Source organism: Marmota marmota, unplaced genomic scaffold (genome assembly GCF_001458135.2).
Source record: "Marmota marmota marmota unplaced genomic scaffold, marMar, whole genome shotgun sequence".
Classification (NCBI taxonomy): domain Eukaryota; kingdom Metazoa; phylum Chordata; class Mammalia; order Rodentia; family Sciuridae; genus Marmota; species Marmota marmota.
In genome coordinates, this window is record NW_025999969.1 from 103,415 (window position 1) to 127,167 (window position 23,753).

The 23,753-nt window shown below is 41.4% G+C and overlaps 1 protein-coding gene across 2 annotated transcripts in view; it reads right to left on the bottom strand.

The window, feature by feature from the left end:
- The window catches only part of Klhl6 (kelch like family member 6), a 69,731-nt gene that overhangs the window by 5,544 nt on the left and 40,434 nt on the right, over positions 1 to 23,753 (bottom strand). The window contains exons 3-8 of one of the 2 annotated variants that reach the window (XR_007347918.1): positions 21,687 to 22,136; positions 15,261 to 15,498; positions 10,323 to 10,525; positions 8,767 to 8,980; positions 5,935 to 7,457; positions 608 to 5,072 (exon numbers count right to left, since the gene is read on the bottom strand). Coding sequence is in view for 1 of the 2 variants with exons in the window: in XM_015499910.2 (XP_015355396.1) it covers positions 7,156 to 7,457; positions 8,767 to 8,980; positions 10,323 to 10,525; positions 15,261 to 15,498; positions 21,687 to 22,136 (1,407 nt within the window). In the remaining variant the exon portion in view is untranslated. Of the gene's footprint in view, positions 1 to 607; positions 7,458 to 8,766; positions 8,981 to 10,322; positions 10,526 to 15,260; positions 15,499 to 21,686; positions 22,137 to 23,753 lie in introns of those variants that run through there. The other variant, XM_015499910.2, reaches the window with a different exon arrangement.

Sequence of the window (23,753 nt, forward strand, 5' to 3'; positions counted from 1 at the left end):
TTGGGGGCCAACAGAGGTGAGGCAAAAAACCTCACCCCCCCACTGGTGCAAAGGCCTATCCACAAGTATGGCTGTATGCTGGACCCGTAGTCAGTGACGGGTATGATCCAATTGCAGTGGTACCAACCTAAGACAGGAGGCTGACGCCTAGAGGTCAGTTCATCCGATGATGGGTAAGGACCATATGTTGAATTGGACTGCCTAACAGGCACGGTCCCTAAGCCACATTGCTTGTTGTTTAATTAAACAAAAAGGGGGAGATGCTGAGAGCCACGGCCGAGTCTGTATGGCCCCTGGCATTTTGCCAACAGTATTGATTGACAGGCGAGGCATTACTATCCGCCTCTGCCGCAACTTTTGAGTTCTCGCACTATTTTGGAGTTCTCGTGGGGATTTCTGGGGATTCCCCGAGAGTTCCCATTGGTTGGGGAAGTGCAGGAGGAGGGATTTCCGGGAGAGATATTTCCGGCTGGGGGTTCCTAAACAAGCCTCGTGGCGTTCGGGAGGATTCCCCGGGAGCTGTGTGAAGTGTTTTCCTGCAGTTTAAAAATAAAGTTTGTTCCTGCTTCAGTGGCTCGTGATTTGTGCCCAGCCAGACTGCGGCAACCTGGATCAAGCTTCCCCCAGGTACCTTGGGCCTCACACTTTCTCTTCTTGCGAGTTTCTATTTAAGGGTCTCCATACCAGACAAGGTACTTATAGTAGCCTGCATAACCTTGCCCAGCCTGACTTGTCTTCCAGAACTTATCACTACTTGGTATCATATTATGTTTTGGTTTGGTTATTGCTCTTGCCACTAGAATGTCAGCTCATGAAAGCAAGATGTGATGTTTACAGATGGAGCCCTAGTGCCTAAAAATCATGCCTGGCACATAGTAGGAGCTCAGAAAATATCTGAAAGAAGTAATCTCACCCGATTACTTCTTTCACAAACGTCTACAAAGGACTTAGAACAAAATCAAATGTATTGCTTTTTTAAAAATGTTTTTTGGTAGTTGTAGATGAATAGCATGCTTTATTTTATTTTGCTTATTTTTATGAGGTGCTGAGGATCAAACCCAGTGCCTCACACATCCTAGGAAAGCACTCTACCACTGAGCCACAGCCACAGCCCCTAATGTACTGCTTTTTCTCCAGGCTTCTACAGTGACCTTTTCTGGGAATGCTACATTCTACCAGGATGCACTTTGACAATTAAAAATCTTAGCATTTCTGGGGCTGGGGTTATAGATCAGTTGGTAGAGTGCTTGCCTTACATGTGTAAGGCCCTGGGTTCGATCCCCAGCATCAAAAAAAAAAAAAATCTTAGCATTTCTGCTTAGATGAGTTTTGTCACTGGCCTAATCTCTTTGACTAGTTCTGGTTCAGTCTTGTGTTTCTGGGAAATTACTCAATAGATGCTCCTATTACTACATCTTTATTATGAAAGAATGAATTTCATCCGCAAAAATCCTGTCTATCTAGGGTCAGACTCAAAAGATTCCTTTGTGCAGTCAGATTTGCCCCTCAGATTTCTAGGTGGTGTTGAGTTATATGTGAAACCAAAGGTTGGCTCCTCTCCCCTACCTGCTGCCTGCCCTTTCCCTAGTCAGTGCCCTTCTTGTCTTTCAGATGCGGTTTGTGATTTGTGACCCATTGGCCAGTGATGAAGTTAATTTGCTGAACTGTGAACAGCACTTCATGAAAAACTAAAATAAGACATACTGAAAGATGTATTTTATTGACACATGATTTTAAAAGTTTAAAAGCATTGCTTGTGGCCTATATAGGTTCAAAGAAGTTTCCATACTATTTTTCTCTTTGGTTGTTTTCTGAAGGTTCTAGAAGGAGTGGTTTGGCACTCCTGGCCTCACAGTGGGCCCAAGTTGTGTTGCAGAAATTGGTCAATTCTTTTTCCAAAATACTGCCAACATCGGTGCAAGTGGTCAACACATCATTTTCTTGAACTCTTATCTGCTTCATAAAGCAAATAAGCCTGGACCTTGAAGCTTCCTGCCCCTGCTTCCCATTCAAACCCTGCCCTAGGAAACTCCCATGTCAGCATGGCTTCCAGTATTCCCAGGCTACAACCCTGGGATGAACCCCCCACACCCTTTTGAAGTACTACCTGAAAAAGTTCAAAATTGTCGAAATAATTTACAGTTTGTTGTAGCTAACAACTGACCTCAGACATCTGAGCAGGCAAGAAGAAAAGGAAAATCTCAGATGAAAAAAAAAAAAAACAGAAGTGAAAAACAGTGAATGGTAAACAGGCAGATCAATGCTAAGGCCAGGATGCACTAGACCTTGACAGGTCCCTAGACCAGGGATCTTGAACTATGACAGTGTACACAAACACAAAATGAGGCATGGGCCCACAGGAACAGGGAGAGGACTGAGCATCCAATTATCCCTGAGATCTCATAGGAAAATTGGCTGAGCATAAAGTTAATAAATTGGCTGAGCATAAAGTTAAGGTCAAAATCCCATTTTGACTCATAGCCAGTACACTGTCCATTGGATTTCTAGCCCAGAATCAACTCCAGAACAACTCTCCCCATGAGATGAATCTGTGCTTCCCAAGGTTTTCCACCAAGACCTCCTAAAGCAGAAGAATAAGAAACCAAGAGGGAATGGTCCAAAGCTATTCGTGGAACACCAAATTTATTTGGAGCCTCAAATTTCCTTTTCAGTTGTGTAGGACTTTTGCATTATAATCCAAAACAAACCAAAATGATTTCAAGTTCTTCAGTGGGTGAGAACTACAGCCCTCCATCTCATATACTGATGCGAAAAGAGTGGGGTTGGTGGGGCCTCAGAGATGACATGGAAGACACTGGTAGAGGGCTTAGAAGTCAGATCTGGAATCAAAACCTTAAAGAGGGCATCCTGTAAGAGGGGGTGAGGCCAGGCAGGATGAAAGTCGCATAAATTGCAAATGAGTTGGGAAAGCTTGTTCAGAGAGGCAATGTGGATTTAGGGAGGGAAAAACTGTACTGTTAACCATTCTACAAAGCAAACCTGGTGAATGTTGTCTTCTGCATTAATCTAAACTCTCTTGATCTACTGAAACATTTTAAATTCCCACCAACTACATTTAATTTGATTTTGAAAAATAGTATTTATTCATATCAACCAAAAGAAGTAAAAAAAATCATTGATTATATACAACACATTCTTATCCATTCCATACACATTTTATTGAATAAATTAAAACTTCTTTAACCTATAAACAACATCCTTGCTTTGATCACTTAAAAAATTACAATCTCATGAAACCAAAAATGCTTAAATGGTTTGGTTCACTATTTATGCCTATAAATATAAAAATCTGACCTGTCATGACTGGCTTTGCAGTACCTATATTTGAGACATATGGGAATTTACATGGAAGTTGACTCTTTGAATCATGAGATCTAACACTTAGAAGAAAAAATGACTTTGCAACCCCAAATTAGGACTTCATACAAAAAAAAAATCCATTGATGTCTACTCACTTTAAAAATTATGGAGTACTTTTGTTTTTCAAAATCAAATAGGACAAGTAAAGAATGAACACTACTACCTCAACTTTTATAAATAGCAAAGCTATGCTTTCACAGCTATAAAAGAATGTTGAGAATGATAATTGTTATTTCCCTGAGAGCATGGTTACTTTGAGTTCAAGGACATCGAGTTTGTACATGTGTGTGTTTCCTGAAACCACTGAGACCAGAATGGCTGAAAGCAAAGAAGAAGACATTTATCTGTCAGTGTTTTGGTGAGCTTAACTCCCTGCCTGTCAGACCAGCTTTGACCAGCCTTAACCTCTTCTACAGATTCTACTCCATCAAAGGCTCTGGGTCTTGTTATCTCCATTAGGATGCAAGACCCAACCAGGCAGCTCACAGGCCCCACAGCAAATTGCCCCAACTGTTGGCCCTGCTCTAACTTGTGCCTCAGTTCTAGGAAGTAGGTTCCCTCTTTGTTTCCTTGTGTGCAAGTCCCCTGCTCCTTTATTCTTTCTTGCCCTTCTTGGGACTGGAGTCATGCTTACAAACTCCTGGGCCGCAATATCATTTTCTAGACCCTCATCTTCAAAACCTGACCTCCTCCTCCTCTACCATGTCTATCCATGCAGAGGCCCTGCCTCAACATGCCAACTGTGGCAGAACCTCCTTCTATCCCCCCTCTGAGTCCTGTGGTTGTTTCTGGGTTAGCCTCAGCTTGCTCTCCCCATACTGGTGGTACATAACCATTAACTTGGTGCAAACTTGGGATTTTGTTTTATTAACTTGGAATGGAAAGTAGATTTTAAGAGCTTCTAGTGCCTAGAAGCTTAAACTCTGATGACTATACTTGCAAAGTTTCCCCAAAATGACTTGAACTTTTTTTCCTTTCCTAAAAGCTACAGGCTGGCAGCTTCAAATGCAGAACCCTAGATTATTTTTTTGGAGGGGGGGTTTCCAAGGATTGAACTCAGGGGCACTCAGCCACTGAGCCAAATCCACAGTCCTATTTTGTATTTTATTTAGAGACAGGGTCTCACTGAGTTGCTTAGCACCTTGCTTTTGCTGAGGCTGGCTTTGAACTCTCAATCCTTCGGCCTCAGCCTCCCGAACTGCTGGGATAACAGGCATGCACCACTCTAGATCTTCTTAATAGGTAAATCTGTCCCCTGACCCACATTATTATTAAGAACTCCTGGATCTTGAATACCTGTAACTTTACCACAATTCACATGTTTATTGGTGTTACAAAAATCATAGAGACTCCTCCCCTTGTGTGAACTTAGACATTATGAATTACCCCTGAAAGTTCAGAACTGCATTTAGAATCAGGTTTATAACTTAGAGATCCTATGTCCTCACTTTCCCAGCACAATCTTAACCCCCCCCCCCCCACACACACACACCTCTAAAGAACTGTAAGTTTGCTGATTGCTTCTATCAAAGGACAGTCCCCATTGGATCCCTGGCAAGGAACATTCTCTTTCTGAGAGTTATGTGCCAGTGATGTTGTCATTGGATTTCCTCTTTGGAATCTCTTCCCTGAAATAGCCTTTGGACTAAGACTGATTTTTCCTGTAGGTCACAAATGGCTCAGACAGTGATCTGCAAGAGACAAACATGTAAGAAATCACCACTAGTTGACCTAAGTGCACAGCTCTCAGAAGAGACCCCCTTGACAGGCAATCAAGTCTTGGACTCAGCCCCATAAGTATGCATCTCATTTTTGGCTAACTTGAAGACAAGAAAAATTAGAATATTGATTGGTGGCCCACTTACCCGTTTATTGAGGTCTCTAGGGTAGAGATTTGATTTCCAAGATTGACAAACATGCAATGAACTAGATAACATTGCTGAACTAGATTAAATTGTTGCAGTTGAGAGCTTTGTGAAGGTCATTAGAGCTTGTGGTGCATGACAGTGTGTTCTCAATATCCATAAGTATGTGTGCATTGACCCGTCTTAATTTTCTTCTCAGGGGATAGATCACCTGACCCTAAGGCAGAGCATTTTACACACCAACATGTATTTATATTTATCTTCAACAAGCTAGGCATAAATAGAGATATAATTTTCCAAGTTTTAAATATACGTTTACAACATTAAGTTCTTCTGACCATAACTTTTTTTTTCCTTTTGTGGAACTGGGGATTGAATCCAGGGGTACTCTACCACTGAGTACATCCCTACCCTTTTAATTTTATTTTGAAACAGGGGCTCACTAAGTTGCCTAGGCTGACCTGGAAGTTGCGATCCTCCTGCCTCAGCCGCCCAAGTCCCTGGGATTACAGGCTTAGACCACCACACTTGACTTGACCTTAACTTTTTTTCTGTAAATTAAGTTCACTATCAACTCTAATACCTCTGACTTCCCAAACCACTGAGAAGTACAAGCACAATATGCCCCTTCTGACATGAACTAAAACTCTATAAAGAGAACTGAAATCATACAATGAAAATAAAGTACCTGGGGTAATGCAGTTGCTATGTTTTTAACTACAGCGTATGAAACAGGATCTCTTAACCTGTTTCTCTATCTTGGGGATTAGAATGAATTTCCAGTGAGCTCATTTGAAAGTTCTTTTCTTAGAGTGAAGGGCAGACTCTGTTCTTAGAATCAAAATTGAGCCAAGCTTATTCAAAACTCAAGAAGATAGGCTTTAAAAGATCCTGAAAACTTCAGGTGAGTGGGTCCAGATCACAGTCTTAAAGTAGAAAGTACACTGTCAAGAAGAATCTGACATTCCTGCAGTGGCCAGCAGTGTTGAGATGTTTACATATTTAAAAAACAATAGTTTGAGTCTCTGGAAACCTCTTTTCTACATTACAGTACAACTGTTGGACATTAAGAGTCCAGGCACCAGACTGTGGTGAAGGTAATTCCATCTGGCAATGTCAGTTCAAGTCCAAAATGGGCCATCCAGTGACCATAAAAAAGAAAAGCTTTGATGCCAGGAGAACAGAACACAAAACTTTTTATCTCTTTCAATACAAACTGGTCTTCGCAGAACTGCCTCCCCTGTCAAGTGGGACAGCCTATGAGACACTCTTGACAAAAGCCCCCAAAGTCTCCAACACTAAGGATTTCATAAGATTTAAATACAGGAGTGAAAAGAAAAAAAAAGAAAAAGAAAAAGAAACACCTTTATTTCCCTGCCTTGCTGAGTCAATCTTCTAACAGACTGGCCAGAACAAGACCTGAGTCAGGTTTGGGTTTTGATTTTCCTCCTCTCAGTTAGGCACATGGTGGGGAGGACATTGGCTTTGAACTGGAAAGACTTGGGTTTATACTCCTGGCATAGCTACTTGCTAAATGAGTACCCGGGGGCAAGCCACTTGACCTTTCTGAAACTCAGTTTCTTCTCAGACTAGAGTGACAATATCCCAGCAGGCGGTCATTCCCATGGTTAAATGAGTTAATATAGAAAAAGACCTGGCATAGGGTAGAAGTGTCGCAAATGTTAAATATTACTCTTCTTCCATCCTTCCTCCTGAGGTAGGTCATGCAAACATTCCTGGCCATTTTCAAGTGTTCCAAAGTTGTGACTTGCTAGGTGCCCCAGAGCAAGCCGGGTGCGCTCCCGATGCATGGCCTTAAACACAAGCGGAGCCTGCCGGAGGACACGGATGAAGAGCGCAAGGTAGAACTTAAGTGCTCCCGGTGGCGCCCTCCAGGGTCCCTTGTCAGTCACACAGACACAGCTCCGGGCACGATCCTCCGGATGTGGGTGTAGGACTTCCTGATGGTGACGCTGCCGTGGTGCGACACCCCCCGGGGCAGGACGCACTCTTCCGTCAGTTTCTGAGCCTCGGGGTCCCAGCACAGTACAGTGGCGATGACCTCGTTCTTCTCGTCCCGCCCGCCGGTGATGTAGAGCCGGTTGTTGCAGGGCGCGATGCCGCAGCTGGCCCGCTCGTGGCTGAGCTGCGTCACCAGGCACCAGCTGTCCTCCAGAGGGCTGTAGGCGTACAGTGCTCTCATGGCCCCTCCTGGAGAGGAAGAACACACAGGGGAAGCATCCTACCATTTTTCTGGGTTTCTATCCCGTTAGCCACTAAAATTCTACTTCCGGTTAGGGCAGGACTCCCATCTTGCCAAGAGAAACAGTGGATTGATGGCCCTTTCCCAGAAAGCCAGGATGCATCCTAGGAGCAGCAAGTTGCCACCGAGATGACTCACAATGTCCTTCCAATTCTGCAGTCATGGTTCTAAAGAACAACTGGCTTAACGTAGCTACCAAAATGTACCTTAAGACTGCTCCTGGGAAGAAACATGGTGCCTTTGGAAGACGTGGTCCATAATCCCAGCTCTGCACTTTTTATTCTGTTACCATGGGCACCAAGACCATGGTGGTTCTAAGATGCACATAAAGCATCCGGTAGAGCACTGGTTGATAGAAATCATCCATCCCTGGCAGTAGCCGGGTTGGCATCTCTTCAGAGACTCAGCATGATCTGAGACACAAGCCCAAGGTAACCATCTTGAGATTAGACTTTTGGAACAGTCAGGAAACTAACCATGAACACAGGAGAAATCTAAAGCAAGGGAGAAAAGTGTTTTCCCCTTAATCTGTTCCAATGTTTTGCCCCCAAATGCCTTCTCTGATTAGCTCTCATTCACTGAAGTTATTTATTTCCTGGCATCTTGGCATCTCCTTCATCAGTAGTTCTCTACCCTGGCTGCTCATTAAAATCACCCGGAGATTAAAAAAAAAAAAAAAAGTTGTACTGTTCCCCAGCAACCTCCTTCCCTCCTGAATTCTGATTTCATTGGTCTGGGGTAAGAACCAGTTATCCATAGTTTTTTCAAAAGCTCCCTGGTTATTCTAACTGGGAGCCACCATCCTTAACAAATACATGCCAACTGTGGTCTGGCTGGCTAGACTTTTCTCTCAACTAAATGTAACTTTTCAGAGCCCCTAAAAAGCAGCGAGAGAGAAATTTCCATGAACACAAACTAGGAAGTAATAATAGCTGCCACTGGTTGAGCACTTATTATACCATGCACATTTCAACTTCTATACATTCCTAATGTTTGCAAAACAACTTTCCTCCTGCAATGACTTCAGGCCTCTTCCTCTGGGCCACAGTGTCCATCTGTTTTGTTACCCCTAAACAGTTTTTATTCTGCCTTTAGGACTGTAAAGGAAAATCCACCAAGACCTGAACCAACCCCAACTTTTCTTCCTTTTCAGCTCCACCCACTTCATCCAGGAATTCTCAAGAGAATTATATCTGATCTCTGGCATAGCTGCATGAAGGGGGACCTCAGATAAATAAAAAGCTGTCACTCACTCACCAACAACATAGATGCGGTCCCGGAAACTCACTGCATTGATGCATTTAGCCTCCACAGGCATGGCTGCCTTTAAAGTCCATTTATTGGTGGAAGGGTCATAACACTGAGTTTTGTCTGTGGCCAGTTTTCCATTAGGCCCTCCCCCAATCACATAGAGCTTCTTCTTGTGGCTGGTGGCGGCGAAGGAACTGACATGGACAAGGAGGGGTGCAGCCTGCAGAGGCATGGGGCACAAGAAAAAGGTGTCAGCTATGCTGCCTAAATTGCTGGAAGAACTCACAGGACATATGCCGTGGGATGCAAACCTGGGCATCCTTCTCCTGAACTGACAAGGCCTGTGGGTTTGACTCTCCTTAAGATGTGGAGAGAATCAAAGCATGCATTTCCCAGCCTCCATACAGGCAGGCTAGGGCAAGCTGTGTGTTGGGATGTTCCCACCTGTTTTCCCGAGTCTAGTTCTCAAGGAAGGAGAGGGTACAGGCAGAAATTAGTGTTATATAGATGAAGTCAGCCAATGTTGGAGGAAAATTATTTTTCAAACATATATATTCATTTACATGTTCATTCAGAAAATATCTGAGTACCTACTATGTGACAGCATTGATTGTCTTTAGTGTTTATATCCAGGAAGAAAAGCTAGTATATGCGTTTAACCAGCCATTTGGGGGCACATTGTAACTTTGGGGATTAAGACAGACTTGTACTTCTACCTTGTAAATCCCAGGATACTAAAAAGAATTTCAAGAGCCTATTACCTATTTGCATAACCCCTTTGAGTCATGGAGTAACTTTATGATGGGACTTGATGATTGGGGAACATGTTGGGCACACCCCCAGAGATGTTAAGGGCTCCCTATATAGCACTTTTCAGGTTGACAGGCCTTTTTTGGATGTTGTGGTGATCTGGGGACCTTTGCTTGTACCTACAGTGACTGTGTTTTATACTTCCCAAAGCTGGAATATGCTCTGATGAGAAGAAAGAAAATTTGAACTTGAGAATAACGTGGAACTACAGGAGGCGAAGTCACTTTACTTTTCCTGGGTATGACATACACCTGAGGTCACATTGAGAGTCTTACATGTGGGCATGTAAATGGTTCATCATTAATGGGGAAATAAATAAGGGCTGACTTCTAAACATGACCAAATGACTCTGGGTTCACAAACAGTGCAGTGTGCGGATGCCCGCATGCCTGGTGTGGAGATGAATCTCATGGAATGCATCTGAGGGGACAAGACTCTGGGCCAGACATGTGACCATGGGATCTACCATCTCAGGGCAGGGTAAGCCTCCCCTCCACAGCCTCCACATAGAGGGCTCTGGCTGCCCAGAGAAAGCCTCCCCACCTGGGAGGACATTATTGCTTTGCCTTGATCAGCAATGCTGAAGCCCTGACTCCTAGGGAAAGGAATGTTCAGAGCCACCAAAAATGTTCTCCATAGGAGCAAGGCAATCAAAATGCTGGCCACCGTCATAGGCATGTGCCTTTTTTTTTTTTTTTTAGCTCTGAAGTAATAATACAGATAGAGTTAGTCATAGAAATAATCTCCCATACCTCCGACCAGCAGTTGTGGAAGGGGTCGTAGGTCTCCACATTGTTGATCCTCTGTAAGCCATCAAAACCTCCAATGACATAGACCTTGCCACCCAACACCACCATTTTATGCCTCCAGCGGCCGATGTTTAAATATTCAATCTGAATCCACTTGTTGATTGAAGAATTGTATTTCCAAACATCATGCTGTGTTTCTTTGCCACCTATAAGAAGTAACAAAATATTTAAGAAACCACCAGATGAGTCAGAAATGCAGCTTCTCCCATCATTTCTTAGAACTCCTAAAGCACTAAATCCTCATGCCAGCCTCACTCCAAGGGGAGACAAGAGAAATCCTGAAGGTGAATATGGTCTATGGCAAGACTTGGGGGAGACAAAGCAAATACAGGGATCTGGGGGTGGGGTGGGTGGACCAGGAGGGGAGCCATGGCCTCATGGTGTGCAGTGCCACATCAGTGTCACTGGAGTTCAACCTGGGTGAGTGGGGAGGCAGAGGGAGCCTGGACTCTGTGTTTTTGCCCACAAGGAGCAGGGAGTGAGACCGGGCAGAGATGGCAGGACCTTGACCACCTGGTAAATTAGAAGGCAGCTTAAGTTCTAAGTTTAAACAAAAGAGCAAAGACACAAATTTGGAAAAATCAGCAAGAAATCTTACAAAATTCTCTTGGTTCATAGCTCTGATCTAGTAAATATACAAGTGGGACTTGCCCTTTTCTAAAATTAATTTTTGTTATAAAGTAAGAGGTTCTCACAATAGTTCCTTTGAGAGTGAATCGGTCAATATTGAAGACAACTCTCTTGATAAACAGAAAATACATAATTCATCAGTTAGTGAGAGAGACCAAGACAAAGGAGGGCTGCCTTTTGGGGTGACTTTAATAAAGCATTTAAACACCTTTATGTTTCCATTTCCCCACCAGCATGCAGCACCACCAACTGCTTGAAGCAAAAGACTATATTTATCAGACTTATGAATGTGCACTAGTGGGGCAAAGAAAAATATCACTGACAATGTTCTGGGTCACAGGTTTAAGTGTTTCTCTAGGGTGGAACCCTAAAGTGGGATTTCTAGGTCAGAGGCATGAGCACACGCCAAGCATCTTTGGGAAGCTATGCTGGTTGACCTTTCCTCATGTCCCACCCTCAGCTGGCAGGGGAGAGTCCCCCTGCTCCTCTCTCTGCTATCCCACTTTGGTTTTCCCTGACTCTAAGGGAGGCTGAGCTTCCTTTTCTCTGAATTTCTTATTCATTATACTCTGACCATTTTTCCTTTGGCTCATACACCTTTTAGAAGTCTCTATTCAAAACAGTATGATATTGATCCCATTTAGGTAATGTCAAAGATTATAAAGTAAGTATAAACTTTCAGAGAATATACGCAATCTTTATTTAAAATAGGAAAAAAGCTCTATGATTTTATTTCTGGATTTTAAAGAAAATCTGACTAACTGGAAAGCATAGTGTATGCGTGGGTGTGAAGACATGTTATTGCAGGGATACCAACCCTCCCTCAGGGGATCTGCATACTCAGTGCCTGAAGGACTTTTTAAAGGGAACTCTACAGGATAATTTTAAATTTCACTGAGAAAAGAAAATTTAGGATGATTTTTTTTTTTTTTGGTATTTTTGTTTGTTTTTCAGGGCTCTTATGTGCTCTACTGCTGAGCTGCACACTCATTCCAAATGCACAGTCACTCTGATTGGCTCCCTGAAGGCCAATTTAAAGTATACTTTTCCAAAAACTGTTGTTGTTGTTGTTGTTGTTTTTCTGGTGCTGGGGAGGAAAGCCAGGGCCTTCTTGCACATGCTAGGCAAGTGCTCCATCACTGGAAAAACTTCTAAGAAATATTTGAAAAAAAAAAAGAATGAAGTAGGCTTTCCTCGGCAAATATTAAAATATGCTTAAAAGCTATTAAAATAAAAACACTACAGTATGAGCACAAAAGTAGACAAACTGATTAATTAATAACAAGGATACAAACAGGACTAAAATATATAGAATTATTTAATAAATGTTATTAGAACAATTTCTATTCATTTGGAGAAAAATTAAGTTAGATACCGATTTCACATTACATTTAAAATAAAAGTCAAATGTAACTGCTGTAAAAGTAATTGGGGAATATATAAGAAACCATCTTAATAATCTTGGGGAGGGGGGAAGATTTCTTTCTTTTTTTTTTTCTTTTTTTTTTTTTGGTATTGGAAATTGAACCCAGGGAAACTTAACCACTGAGCCACATCCCCAGCACTGTTTTATATTTTATTTAGAGACAGGATCTTGCTGAGTTGCTTAGGATTTGGCTAAGTTGCTGAAGCTGGCCTCAAACTCACAATCCTCCTGTCTTAGCTTCCCAAACCGCTGGGATTATAGGCATGCACCACCGTCCTGGCAGACAGGGAGAAGATTTCTAAGCATGACATGAAACTCGGAATTATATAGGACAGAAAATGACTATATAAATATAAATCAAAGTTAAAAAGACAACCATTATCTGTTTGCAACACAAAAGGCAAAGGATACATAATAAGACCTCCCAAATATTAGTAAGAAAAAGACAACAATCAATAGAACAGCCCAAGAGTATAAACAGATAATTTTTTATAATAAACGCAATTAGCTAATAACTATGTAAAAATATGTCCAACCTCACCAATGCTCCAAAAGTATAAATTTAAACATTTAGTCTATTAAAAATGTAAATGATTGATAATAAAAATTGTTAGCAAGGATGTTGAAAATGGGCACTGTCATCCAACACTGATTGAACAACAAATTGATACAAACTTTCTGGAGGACAATTAGCAATATATACCAAATTTCTCTATTCACAGACCTTCTGACTGCTTCCAGGAACTTTCCAAAGAGGAGCACAAGTATATAAAGTTTAAGTGTTTAAGAATGCCTACTGGAGTGGGGTTTTTTCCCCCCAAGGAGATTTTAAAAAAGAAAGTTGTAAAAAATGATGTTTTTTTTTTCATTCAATAGACAGCTGGCAAAAAGAAGAGCAGTGGTGTCAGGTCTGGTAGCACACTCCTGTAATCCCAGCAACTTAGGAGGCTGAAGCAGGAGGATCACAAGGTAGAGGCCAGTCTCAGCTACTTAGTGAGATGCTATCTCTAAATAAAAAATAAAAAGGCCTGGGGATGTAGTTGAGAGGTAAAGCATCCCTGGGTTCAATCCCCACTACCAAAGAAGGGAAAAGCACTGGTGAAAATGATAGGTCTCATGGAGCTCTCACCATGTAGCTGACATGTAGTATGTCACTTAACATACATACATCCATTGTGCCAACATGTAACGATACCCAGGTATACTGCTAATGGAAGTACACGTTTCTGTTGATTTAACTGTGTAGACAAGCATGCTTGCATGTATTGCTGGTATCATTTTAAAATGAACAATAAATTCAAGAGGAAAAGGACAGTGGTAGAATAACGTGCTGTATAAATGGCAAAGATGGATTATGACCACCAACCCTGTTCCCCACTCCCTCCCCCCACACAAGGCTAAACGACATTTCCCAGGACACCTGTATGCTGGGAGAGAAGGGCACACAGCTAGTCTTTGCCAATGGAATGTGAGCAGAATCGAGGTGCTCTTTCCAGGCCGAGAGGCTTTTATGAGGACATATGCCTTCTCAACCCACTGGGTTTCTCTGTCTTCCCTAAATGAAGGCCACATGTGGGAAATGGAAGCATCACAAGATGGAAGAAGGCTGGGTCCCTGAGTGCCTGAGTGGAAGCAGATGGACCCCTCCCCTCACTCCCACATTCTATCATCTTAATTCACTGAGATTTAGGATTGCTATATCACTAATACTACTTACCCCCAAAACAATATCACTATTTTTGTAAAAATATAGAATTATAATGGCACAGAGAAACTACCTATTTTCTATTCTTTGTATTGTTTGAATTTTCTATAACAATTACAAATATTTCTACAATATAAAATAAAACTAGAACCTAATAGATGGTATGAATATTTACAAAGAAGAGCAGACTTGCCCTTCACTTTGAAGGAAACCAGCTTGGGAAGCTGCTCTTCCCAAACAAGTTCATTTGCAGAAAAGCCTCCAAGGGTGGGAAGGGATGCTCAACTCTTCCCTAGGGTCCCAAGAAGGGTTGAGTTTTTTGATGTGAGGATGAGAGCCTGGGACTCAGGCTCAGCACCTGGGTTGGGATCCTGCCTGACACCTACCAGGGTGTGACCCTAGTTATATTCTAGAACCTCTCTGAGCCTCAGTTTTATCCTATCTACCTTACAGAATCAATGTGAGAGCAAATGATTAAATGTTATTAAAGTAGATTCATCTACTATGCAATAAAAAATGTTGAGACTATGTCATTCAATAAACATTGATTGAAGGTTTACTCTGAAGTCAGGCATAATGCTAGTGGCTGGGGACACAGTGTTGACTTGCATGGCAACTTCAGGTCTAATTGAAGTCAGCCATAAAGTAATTGTGAATAATTGACAATTTAGCAAGAAAAATGTATGCTTTTCATATTACTTCAAAGTCTCTCAAAATATGACCTAATAAACTTAGGAGGGGGTCAGGTTTGGGAGAAGAGCAGAGGTTTTCATTCCTTACTATATTCCCACACCTGGTTCAGAGTCCTATGCTAGCTTGTAGCAGACCCTGAATAAACCCTGGTATCATTTCTTCCTTTTCCCAGAAGGACTTGACCTCTCTGCCTGCTCCCCTAGATCCCAGTACAATGCTGCTCACGTTTTAGAGTGTATTAGTTAATAATGCACTCTCCAGGTAAGACTACCTGAGCTCCTGGTTCCATGACCTGACCCAGTCAGAGTTACATCATTGCCAACTCACAGTCATTCTCATAGGATGGTTCCCTGGCTCTCACTTGGGAAAATGTGGCATGCTATTGCGGAGTATGGGCTTGCTTTGGCTCCACATGGCTCCTGCTTACCTGAGATGTAGACCTCATTTTTTAATGTCACGCATGCAAACTCCACCCACTTCTTATTCTCAATCTCCAGCTCATGCTCAGTCAATGGGAGCTTGGCCACCTCCAGGCGACTGCGCCTCAGGGGATCCAGGCAGGTTACCTCTGCCACAAACCGTTCGTCCTTTGTACAGCCACCAATGATCATGAACACCTCAGATTGGAATTCGTGCATCCTGGGCTTGGTGCGCTCCGAAATGATCTGAAAATCAATGGGGGACATATAGGCAGGATAACATGATGAAGCACAGCTCAGGCTGTGAAGCCATATGGAGCAGGTCCCAATTCCAAAATCTGTATGTATGACCATGTGACTTCACCTCAGTGTGCCTCTGTGTCATCTATACAATGGAAATTTTAGTGTTAACTACCTTATGGGTTTGTTGTGAGAATTAAGTAGCTTGATATATAGTGTGCTTAATCTTGAGCCTGGTGTGTAATGTGTACTCAATAAATGTTACCTATTGGGTTTTCTTTTATTTTGTTTTAAGAAGACAGGGTCTATTTGCCATCAAATGTACTTACTGCCCTCTCCCATGCTTCCTACCTGGTCTGAAGCCTTAAATTCTTGAATTTCATTTTGGGCTATTTCCCAGTTCCCCTGATTTCAATTTCTTAATATCTCAGATTTTGCTCTCCACCAACCTCCTTTTGGAAGGAAAGTCCTTTACAGTGACATATAGAGCAGAAACTTAGGAGGAAAAAGAAGCAGAGCCAGAGAGGCTGGGGAACTGGTCCTTACACAAGTTTATGACCCTTCAGAGACTTGAATAAGGAACTCCACACTACAGGTATTTGAATCCAGTTGTAAAACCAGGGGTTTGGAAGTCAAGTACACTGGGCTTCCATCACCTGTGGCCATGTGACTTTGGAGAAGTGATATAGTCTCTGAAAAATGCTTGTTACTGGTTCTGTGACTTTAGGTCATTGTGGACACTCTTGATGTCATGAGGTAGAGTGGGGCACCTGGCACATACACAACCCTCATCAGATTGTCCTGTCGGTGGGAGCAGTAGCAGATGTCAATGGATATCACTAGGAAAGGAAGAGCTGCCTCTTCCTGGTTGCATCCAATCCTTGGTGCTCAGTGGGGAGGTTCCTTGGGCGTACGGATGAGAGTCAGAGAGGTAGTGCCCCCTTGTCCACCGCCAAAGCAGCCACTGTTTCCTACAAAGTTAGGCTGATCTAACAGTTATAGAACTTTGATTTTGCTCACTGGTGTTGACAAATTGGTTACATTACCAAAGACTGAGTCCTTACAGGGTGAATTCAATGACCACAGTACACCCAATCTTGACTTTTCCATGAGTCTTTATTTCCTTGTTTTTCTGTGCCAAAGAATCAGCTCCAGTAAATTCTTGAGACTGGACCATGGCCATAGAGTTTGCAGCAGGACAAACCCTAAGCAATGGGCTGAGCCTGAGGGCATCAACAGTAGAAAGTAGGAAGGTCAGGAGGGATGCTCCAAGGAACTTGGAGTCAGTTAGTTGAAGACACCAAAGCAGCAGGACAGGATCTAAGCAATGAGTTGACACCAAAGACAAACTTTGACATTTTGCAACTTTCCTTCCAGCTACCAACCCTAGTTCCTGTCCCTAAATTTCCCCTACCTACGTCTGAGACACAACATCCAGCACCAATCTGGTCCTCTTTCAGAGGAGATTTAGGTGTGGTTGGGTTTTGTGTAAAGGACAGCATCATCCTTCAGAACTGGTTCCTCTGTGACTCTTATTTCAATTCTGACAACCAGGCCTCAGCCTTCTCTTGGAAGCTTCCTGTCTTATGCACCAACAACCTTCTGGGCAGTGGAGGCTGATGGGGACCTGGACTGGCAATGGCCTTACTTCCTGGCTCCCAGGGCTGACAGGGTATTCTTTGCTCCTGAATGTCAAGTATCGGTGTAAACTAAAATTGTGGGTTTCAACACCAACAACTGGAGCTTATGGGTTTCTATACGCATAGGGTGAATGAGTGAATGGGGGGATGGATGGATGGATGGGTGGGCAAATTAGGTAACCCAGCCCCTTACATGGATTATTTTTTCCATTCTAAATTATTGTGGTAACCATCCTCCACAATGGCCACAGTGATTCCTGCTTTCCAGTAATCACACCTTATGTAGTTCTCGTCACACTGTTCCAGAATTGATCTCTATGATGAATAGTAGAGCAGCAATGATGGTCCATCAGGCTTCAAGGGGCATGACAGCTTCCATTTTGGTTGCTCTCTCATTCTCAGAGGGAAGTCAGCTGACATGGAGATTCCCACATGGCAAGAAACCAAGGCCTCCAGCCAACAGCCAGTAAAAAAACTGATGCCCACCAACAACTCTGTGAGTTAGCTTAAAGTGTGTTCTACAACTCCACTTGAACTTTGAAACTACTGTAGCCCCAGCAACCTGACTACATCCTGGTAAGGGATCTTGCATCAGAAATACCCAGCCTAACGCCACCCAGGACTTGAGAATGTTTGCTGTTTGAATTTTTTTTTTTTTACAGTGCTGGGGGTTGAATACAGAACCTTGCACATACTAGGCAAGTGTTCTACAAGTGGGCTCCACCAGCTGTCTGTTTTGTTTTAAACAGTTGAGTTTTGGGGTAGTTTGTTTTTCAATGATTGATAACTAATACAATTAACTAATACAATCATCTTGGTGATGTGATTGGTTGGATATGGAGAATTGCCTTGTAACTAAGCTTGTAACTTAATAGTGCTGAGTGCTGGCACTATCATCAAATTGCAAATTTGGTAAAATATTAAACCCCAAGGCTTGAAAGATGTCAATTTGAAGTCAGAGATATGAAAGTTTGTTGTAGATTTACATAAATATTTTCCAATGAATTGCACTCAACGATCAGGTCTAACCAGTTTAACTTCAGATTGTTAAAAACAGAACAGATAGGGCTAGGGATATGGCTCAGTGGTAGAGTACTTGCCTGGGTTCAATCGTCAGTACTACAAACAAACAAACAAACCAAAATGAACAGTTGTACCTGACTAACTGCTCATTGTTGACAGAGTTATACTTGAGGACAAATAGAAATGACCATATTGGTCAACAAAGCTGTCCTTAAGAGTGAGCCTCTGCCTGCATCTTCCCATATCATACTTGTCAGAAAAACCTTTATAATAGACCAACTTAGTCCCTGGAAACTTAGAAAGCAATTAAATGAAGAGGCAACTTTTTTCTGTCCTAAAAAAACAAACAAAAAAACAAAAAAACTCTTCCAATGAAGGTTCCAGCTACTACTTTTAAACAAAATGTAGATCAACATTTGCTTTTAAGATTCTAAAATTTCTATCATTACCACCAGCCTACAAGATGGAGAAGATTCTAGGGAAGAAGAGATGAAGGTTGGAAATGAAGGTTAAGAGGAGGAGTGTATTCACAAGTGTAACCTCCAAACTCACTCTACTGCCATCAGGAATAAACCCAAGATCATTCAAGCAGTGCGTAGATTACAGTTCAAGAGACCAACTGGCAATGAGACCCAATTTGGAGATCTGTGATTGATTCAGTTGTCCAGAATATAAAATGGAAATGAGAAAGTGCCTTGTTCAGGATTTGAAGAAATAAGGCAGCAAAAGACTGAGACCAGTGAAACAAGAGATTTGAGTTCCAGAGAAGAAAATGCTTGATTGTGGGAGACAGAGCAACCATAAAGGAATTGAGTGAGAATAACACCAGCTTCCATTTGTGGGACACTTATCAGACACTAGACACTGTACTAAGCACTGTACTACACACATTTCATTTATTATTTTATTCAATTTTTAAAACAGTTCTGTCTCTTGTTAGATATTACTATCCTTGTGTTACAGATTAGGACTGAGCCTTAGAGTAGCAAAGTAGTTTGCCTGAAATTACACTGTCAATAAATTGTACAGTTAATATTAAAACCCATATCTGCTCACCACCCCACCCCACCCTCTGGACCTTGAAAACACAAAAGACAGTGAAGATGTGTAATTGTAATAATTTTTGCAGAAAACAGGATAGAGACTTTCTATATGAGAGGAAAACCTTTATTGCCTATATCTTAAGGTCTTAGAAAATAGCAGGTAGAAGCAAAAGTAACTAGCATGTTCAAGTATAGAATATTGGAAGTATAGTTAGCCAAGACTCTGTACTTTAAATTGACCTAAGAGAAACCTTTCTGCAGTTGTATGATACCCAGTGTGAATTATCTGCCAAGTTCCCACATATCCACCATGGGAAAGGACCTATGTGGGTGGTGATCTGGTCTTCTCCCATAGTCTAATTGTCCCAATGTCTCTGTCAGACCAAAAGGTTAGTGAGGCAGAGACTGTCTCATTAGCCAAATAAACCTCTTTAATTTTTAAATTATCAGCCTCCAGTTATTTTTTATAACAACACAAAATAGACTAAGACATAAGTTGATGTTCAGGATTTATCTGTGAAAAATGAAAGCACAACATTTTAAAATATATGGTTTGAGTAAAAGTAATTCTTATGGGGAAATTTTCAGCATTGATGCTAATATTAAGGGAAAAAAAACTCAAGACCAGTGTTCTCAGCTCCTACCTTAATAAACTAGTAGAAGAGTAAATTAAATCCACAATAAGCAGAAGAAAGAAAATAATCAAGATCATAGTAGAAATATATAAATTTTAAAAAATAGGAAAACAATAGTGAAAATAAAACCAAAAGTTAGCTATTTGAGAAAATCAATAAAATTGATAAACCTCTAACCAAACTGTTCAGGAGAACAAAAAAACAAACAAAAAATAGGATACGAAGTTCCAATATCTGGAATGAGAGATTGGATATCCCAACAGATCCTATAAATAATAACAGGGTGATAAGAGAATACTATGAATAATTGTATTCTAAAAAACTCAGCAACTTACGTGAAGTGAAACAATTCTTTGAAAGACAAACTACCAAAGCTCATTCTAAAAGAAATGGATAACCTGAATAGAACTGTATCTATGAAAATTATGCTATTTGTAATTTTAAAAATCTCAGAAAGAAAATTTCAGGTTCTGGTAAATTCTACCAAATATTTAAGGAAACATTTCCAGAATGAATGAATAAAAAGTGGATCTAAGAATGACAGAGAGCTAGAAAAAGACAAACGGTGGGGTGGGGGGAAGAGCCAGAGGAGCCTCAGACAAATGATTGCTGAGCTACCTTTGGTTAAGGTTTTTCCCAATGGCCTAACAAAGAAGGCTTGGTGGCTAATCTCAGAACTCTTGTATAGTGACACATGTATATGGGTCTGCATGTGTACAAATCATTAGCAAGATGTCCCTATAGCATTACTTCCTGCCAGTTTTGTTCTTCTGTAATACACTTGCTCTCACATTTATAAAGTTTTGAATAAAAAAAAAAATTCTTCAGAAATTGTTAAGGAGACCCAGGTAGATCCAGATGCTCTGTGTATTCACCATCCTGGTATTTGTCTAAGCACTCAGTAAACATTGACCACTAACTCACTATGCACCAGAGACTTGCTTCTAAGATCTGGAGATGAAAAGTCCAGTAAGTTACATTTCCTACTATAACAAGCTCTCTACCTAAAGGAATTTACAGATTCTGAACTCAAGGTTTACCACGTGACAGCTAGTGCTATAATTAAGGAAGTCACCAAAGGCTATAAGAACACACATAGGTCTCTGAAGAACATGCTTGAACTGAGTTTTGAGGTGGGAGTGGAAGTTAACTAGAGGAAGAAAAAGAAAAAGGCATTCGGATATCACCTGCCTTGGCCTGGAGACTGGACTACACTTCCACTTTGGAGAACAACAAGCAACACATCAGGACTAGAGCAGAACAGAGAGGTGGGAGATGATGCCAGGAAGCCAGGCTGGACGGGGGTTAGGCAGGAAGTGTGGTTTTTCACCCCAGAAATGACAGGGATCCAGTGAAGAAGGTAAGCCAATGAGCAAGAGGCTCACACTTGAGTTTTAGATAATCCTACTGGTGGAAATGAATCAGTGTGAGACCACAGTGAGAGCAAGAAGGTGAGTTCTGAGGAACTTTCAAGAAATTTGAGAAGGAAAGGATGAAAGTCTGAACCAAGATAATGTAACATAAGAATCCATCCAAGAGATATAAGGTTTCACCAGAGTGGACAAATTAGGAAAGTGGCATGCCTCTGGACAGGGCACGGTCCTTTCTGTGTGCATTGCCCCTCACCAACCTCCTGCTCTCACACAATTGAGAAGAGCAAGAATGAATCAGGTGTGGTGCTGGGTGGTTTCCTCTGTCACCCAATCCTATCAGTAACTGTCTGAAAATGTAGTACATCCCCATTTTACAGATCAGGCATTCAGGGCTTCTGGAACTTCTTGACTCAAACTTTGAACAGTATAGCATCTTCTAATTAATCTGGTTAAACATAGCATCTTTCATCTCTAACTCACCTCATTGCCAGAAAGGTGGTACATCCTGGCTTCCTGGAGCAGTGGGAAGACCTCTGGGCACTGTCTGATGAGAGGATCTGCTTCGACCGTCTCCACAAAGTACCACGGGTCCAGAAGTGGCAAGCGCACGTTCTCGAGAACACAGGGGAGCAAGCAGAGTCGCTCTGACTGTTTGTGGCGGACCCAGCTCATCACAGTCTCAAACACCTGAGCTTCCTCAGTCACATAAAGGTCGTCACTCTTCAAGATGTGGTACAGAGTGTCCACGGGAAGTTCAAGGAACTCCTCGGAGTTCAGAATCTGCACAAAGTTTTGAATGATGTAATTCTGAACTTGCTTCTTTAGACTGTCCAAAGAGTGTGTGTCTGCCAACCTCAGGATTCCAACACAGTTTTCTGGGTTCAAGGCTTCTGTGAGGAAGCTGGCGCAGGCATCCACCATCCGCAGGAACTAATGGAATAGAAGGGAGCGAATCAGGCCAGAAAGTGGACTGCCACAAGGATGTTTATCAGTGAGCTGTGTAGAGTAGCAAAAGCAGAAACAACCAAAACGTCCAACAACAGCCTAGATAAATTAATGATACATTGCTCTAGTCAACAACTCCATAATCATTTAAAAAAACACACATTATCATAGGATAATAAATGATGTGGAAGATATTTATAGTGTATTGAGGTTTTTTTTAAATCTATCATTGAATCTAATTGAGCCTAGATTTATTTATTTGTTTGTTTGTTTGTTTGTTTGTTTATTTATTTATTTTTGCAGTGCTGGGGATCAAACCCAGGACATCACCCATGCAAGGCAAATACTCTACTACTGAGCTACATCCCTAGCCCAAGTCTCTAGGTTTAATAAACCATTTACTGGAAATACAGTGGAAAGAGGAACATGCTAAGTGACACCATAAAAACACAATCAGCAAAATCCAGACTGTGGGAAATTCCCCAGGACAACTGATTCCGTTTCCTCAACAAAAATATTTACAAGAGCAAAAGGAGAAGGAGAGGGCAAACCTAAAGATAAAGAGATTTAAGAGACGTATCAACCTACTGCAAACTAAGTCTCCTGCAAAATTAAATCTCTGATTTAAATAAAGAATAAAAACTGTTGGAGAAATGTTGATAATGACTAATATTTGGTGATATGAAGAAATTATTAATTTTAGTATTATTGATTTTGGTACTATGAGTATTTTAAGAAAAAAATACTTATCTTTTAAATCCTTATTTTCTAAGATTATATGCTGAAATTGTTGCAGATGAGAAAAGCATTTCACCAAATAATATGCTCATTTACAAGTCTATTTTTATAGAGAAAAATATATATGATGTAATCACTGAATAAAATACACTAAAGACTAACAGTGTTATTTCCCTGTGCATCAATATAGGTATCTTAGGACAGATTATACTGCAGTAGCAAACAACCTTCACACCTCAGGGGCTCACAAGAGAAACGATTATCTCTCACTGTTACTGTGTGTCCTTCACAGGGCTCTTTATTCCAGGACCCAGATGAAGGAAAAGCTCATAACTGAAATATGCTGGTCTCATGACAGAAGGGGAAGAAAGATGGCAGAACCACACAAGAGCTCTTAGAGCTTCAGTGGTGGCTCTGTGCTATTTGCATTCACACTTAACTAGCCACAGTAAGTCATACAGCAAAATTCACCACCAAAGGAACAATAGTCCTCCCACATAAACAGGTCCCACAGAGATGGATAAGGTATTCAGTAAGAACTGTAATCCAAGGAACCACACTCTCTAATTAGACTATGAGAATTTTTTTCCTATCTTTATTTGTATTATATATATATATATATATATATATATATATATATATATATATATATCCTCTAAAGTGAATTAGTATCACTTCAATAGTTAAAAATTAATTGGTAGAATTATTGATTGGCTTCCATATCCCAGTTTAACTTATCATCATCCTCATGAGAATCTTAGTCTTTTGTGTTCGGACAGCACTTTACAGATTTTGAAGCAGTGTCATATCCATTATATTATTTAATGCCCATTTTACAGATGAGTTGTCTCAGATGCATCATCA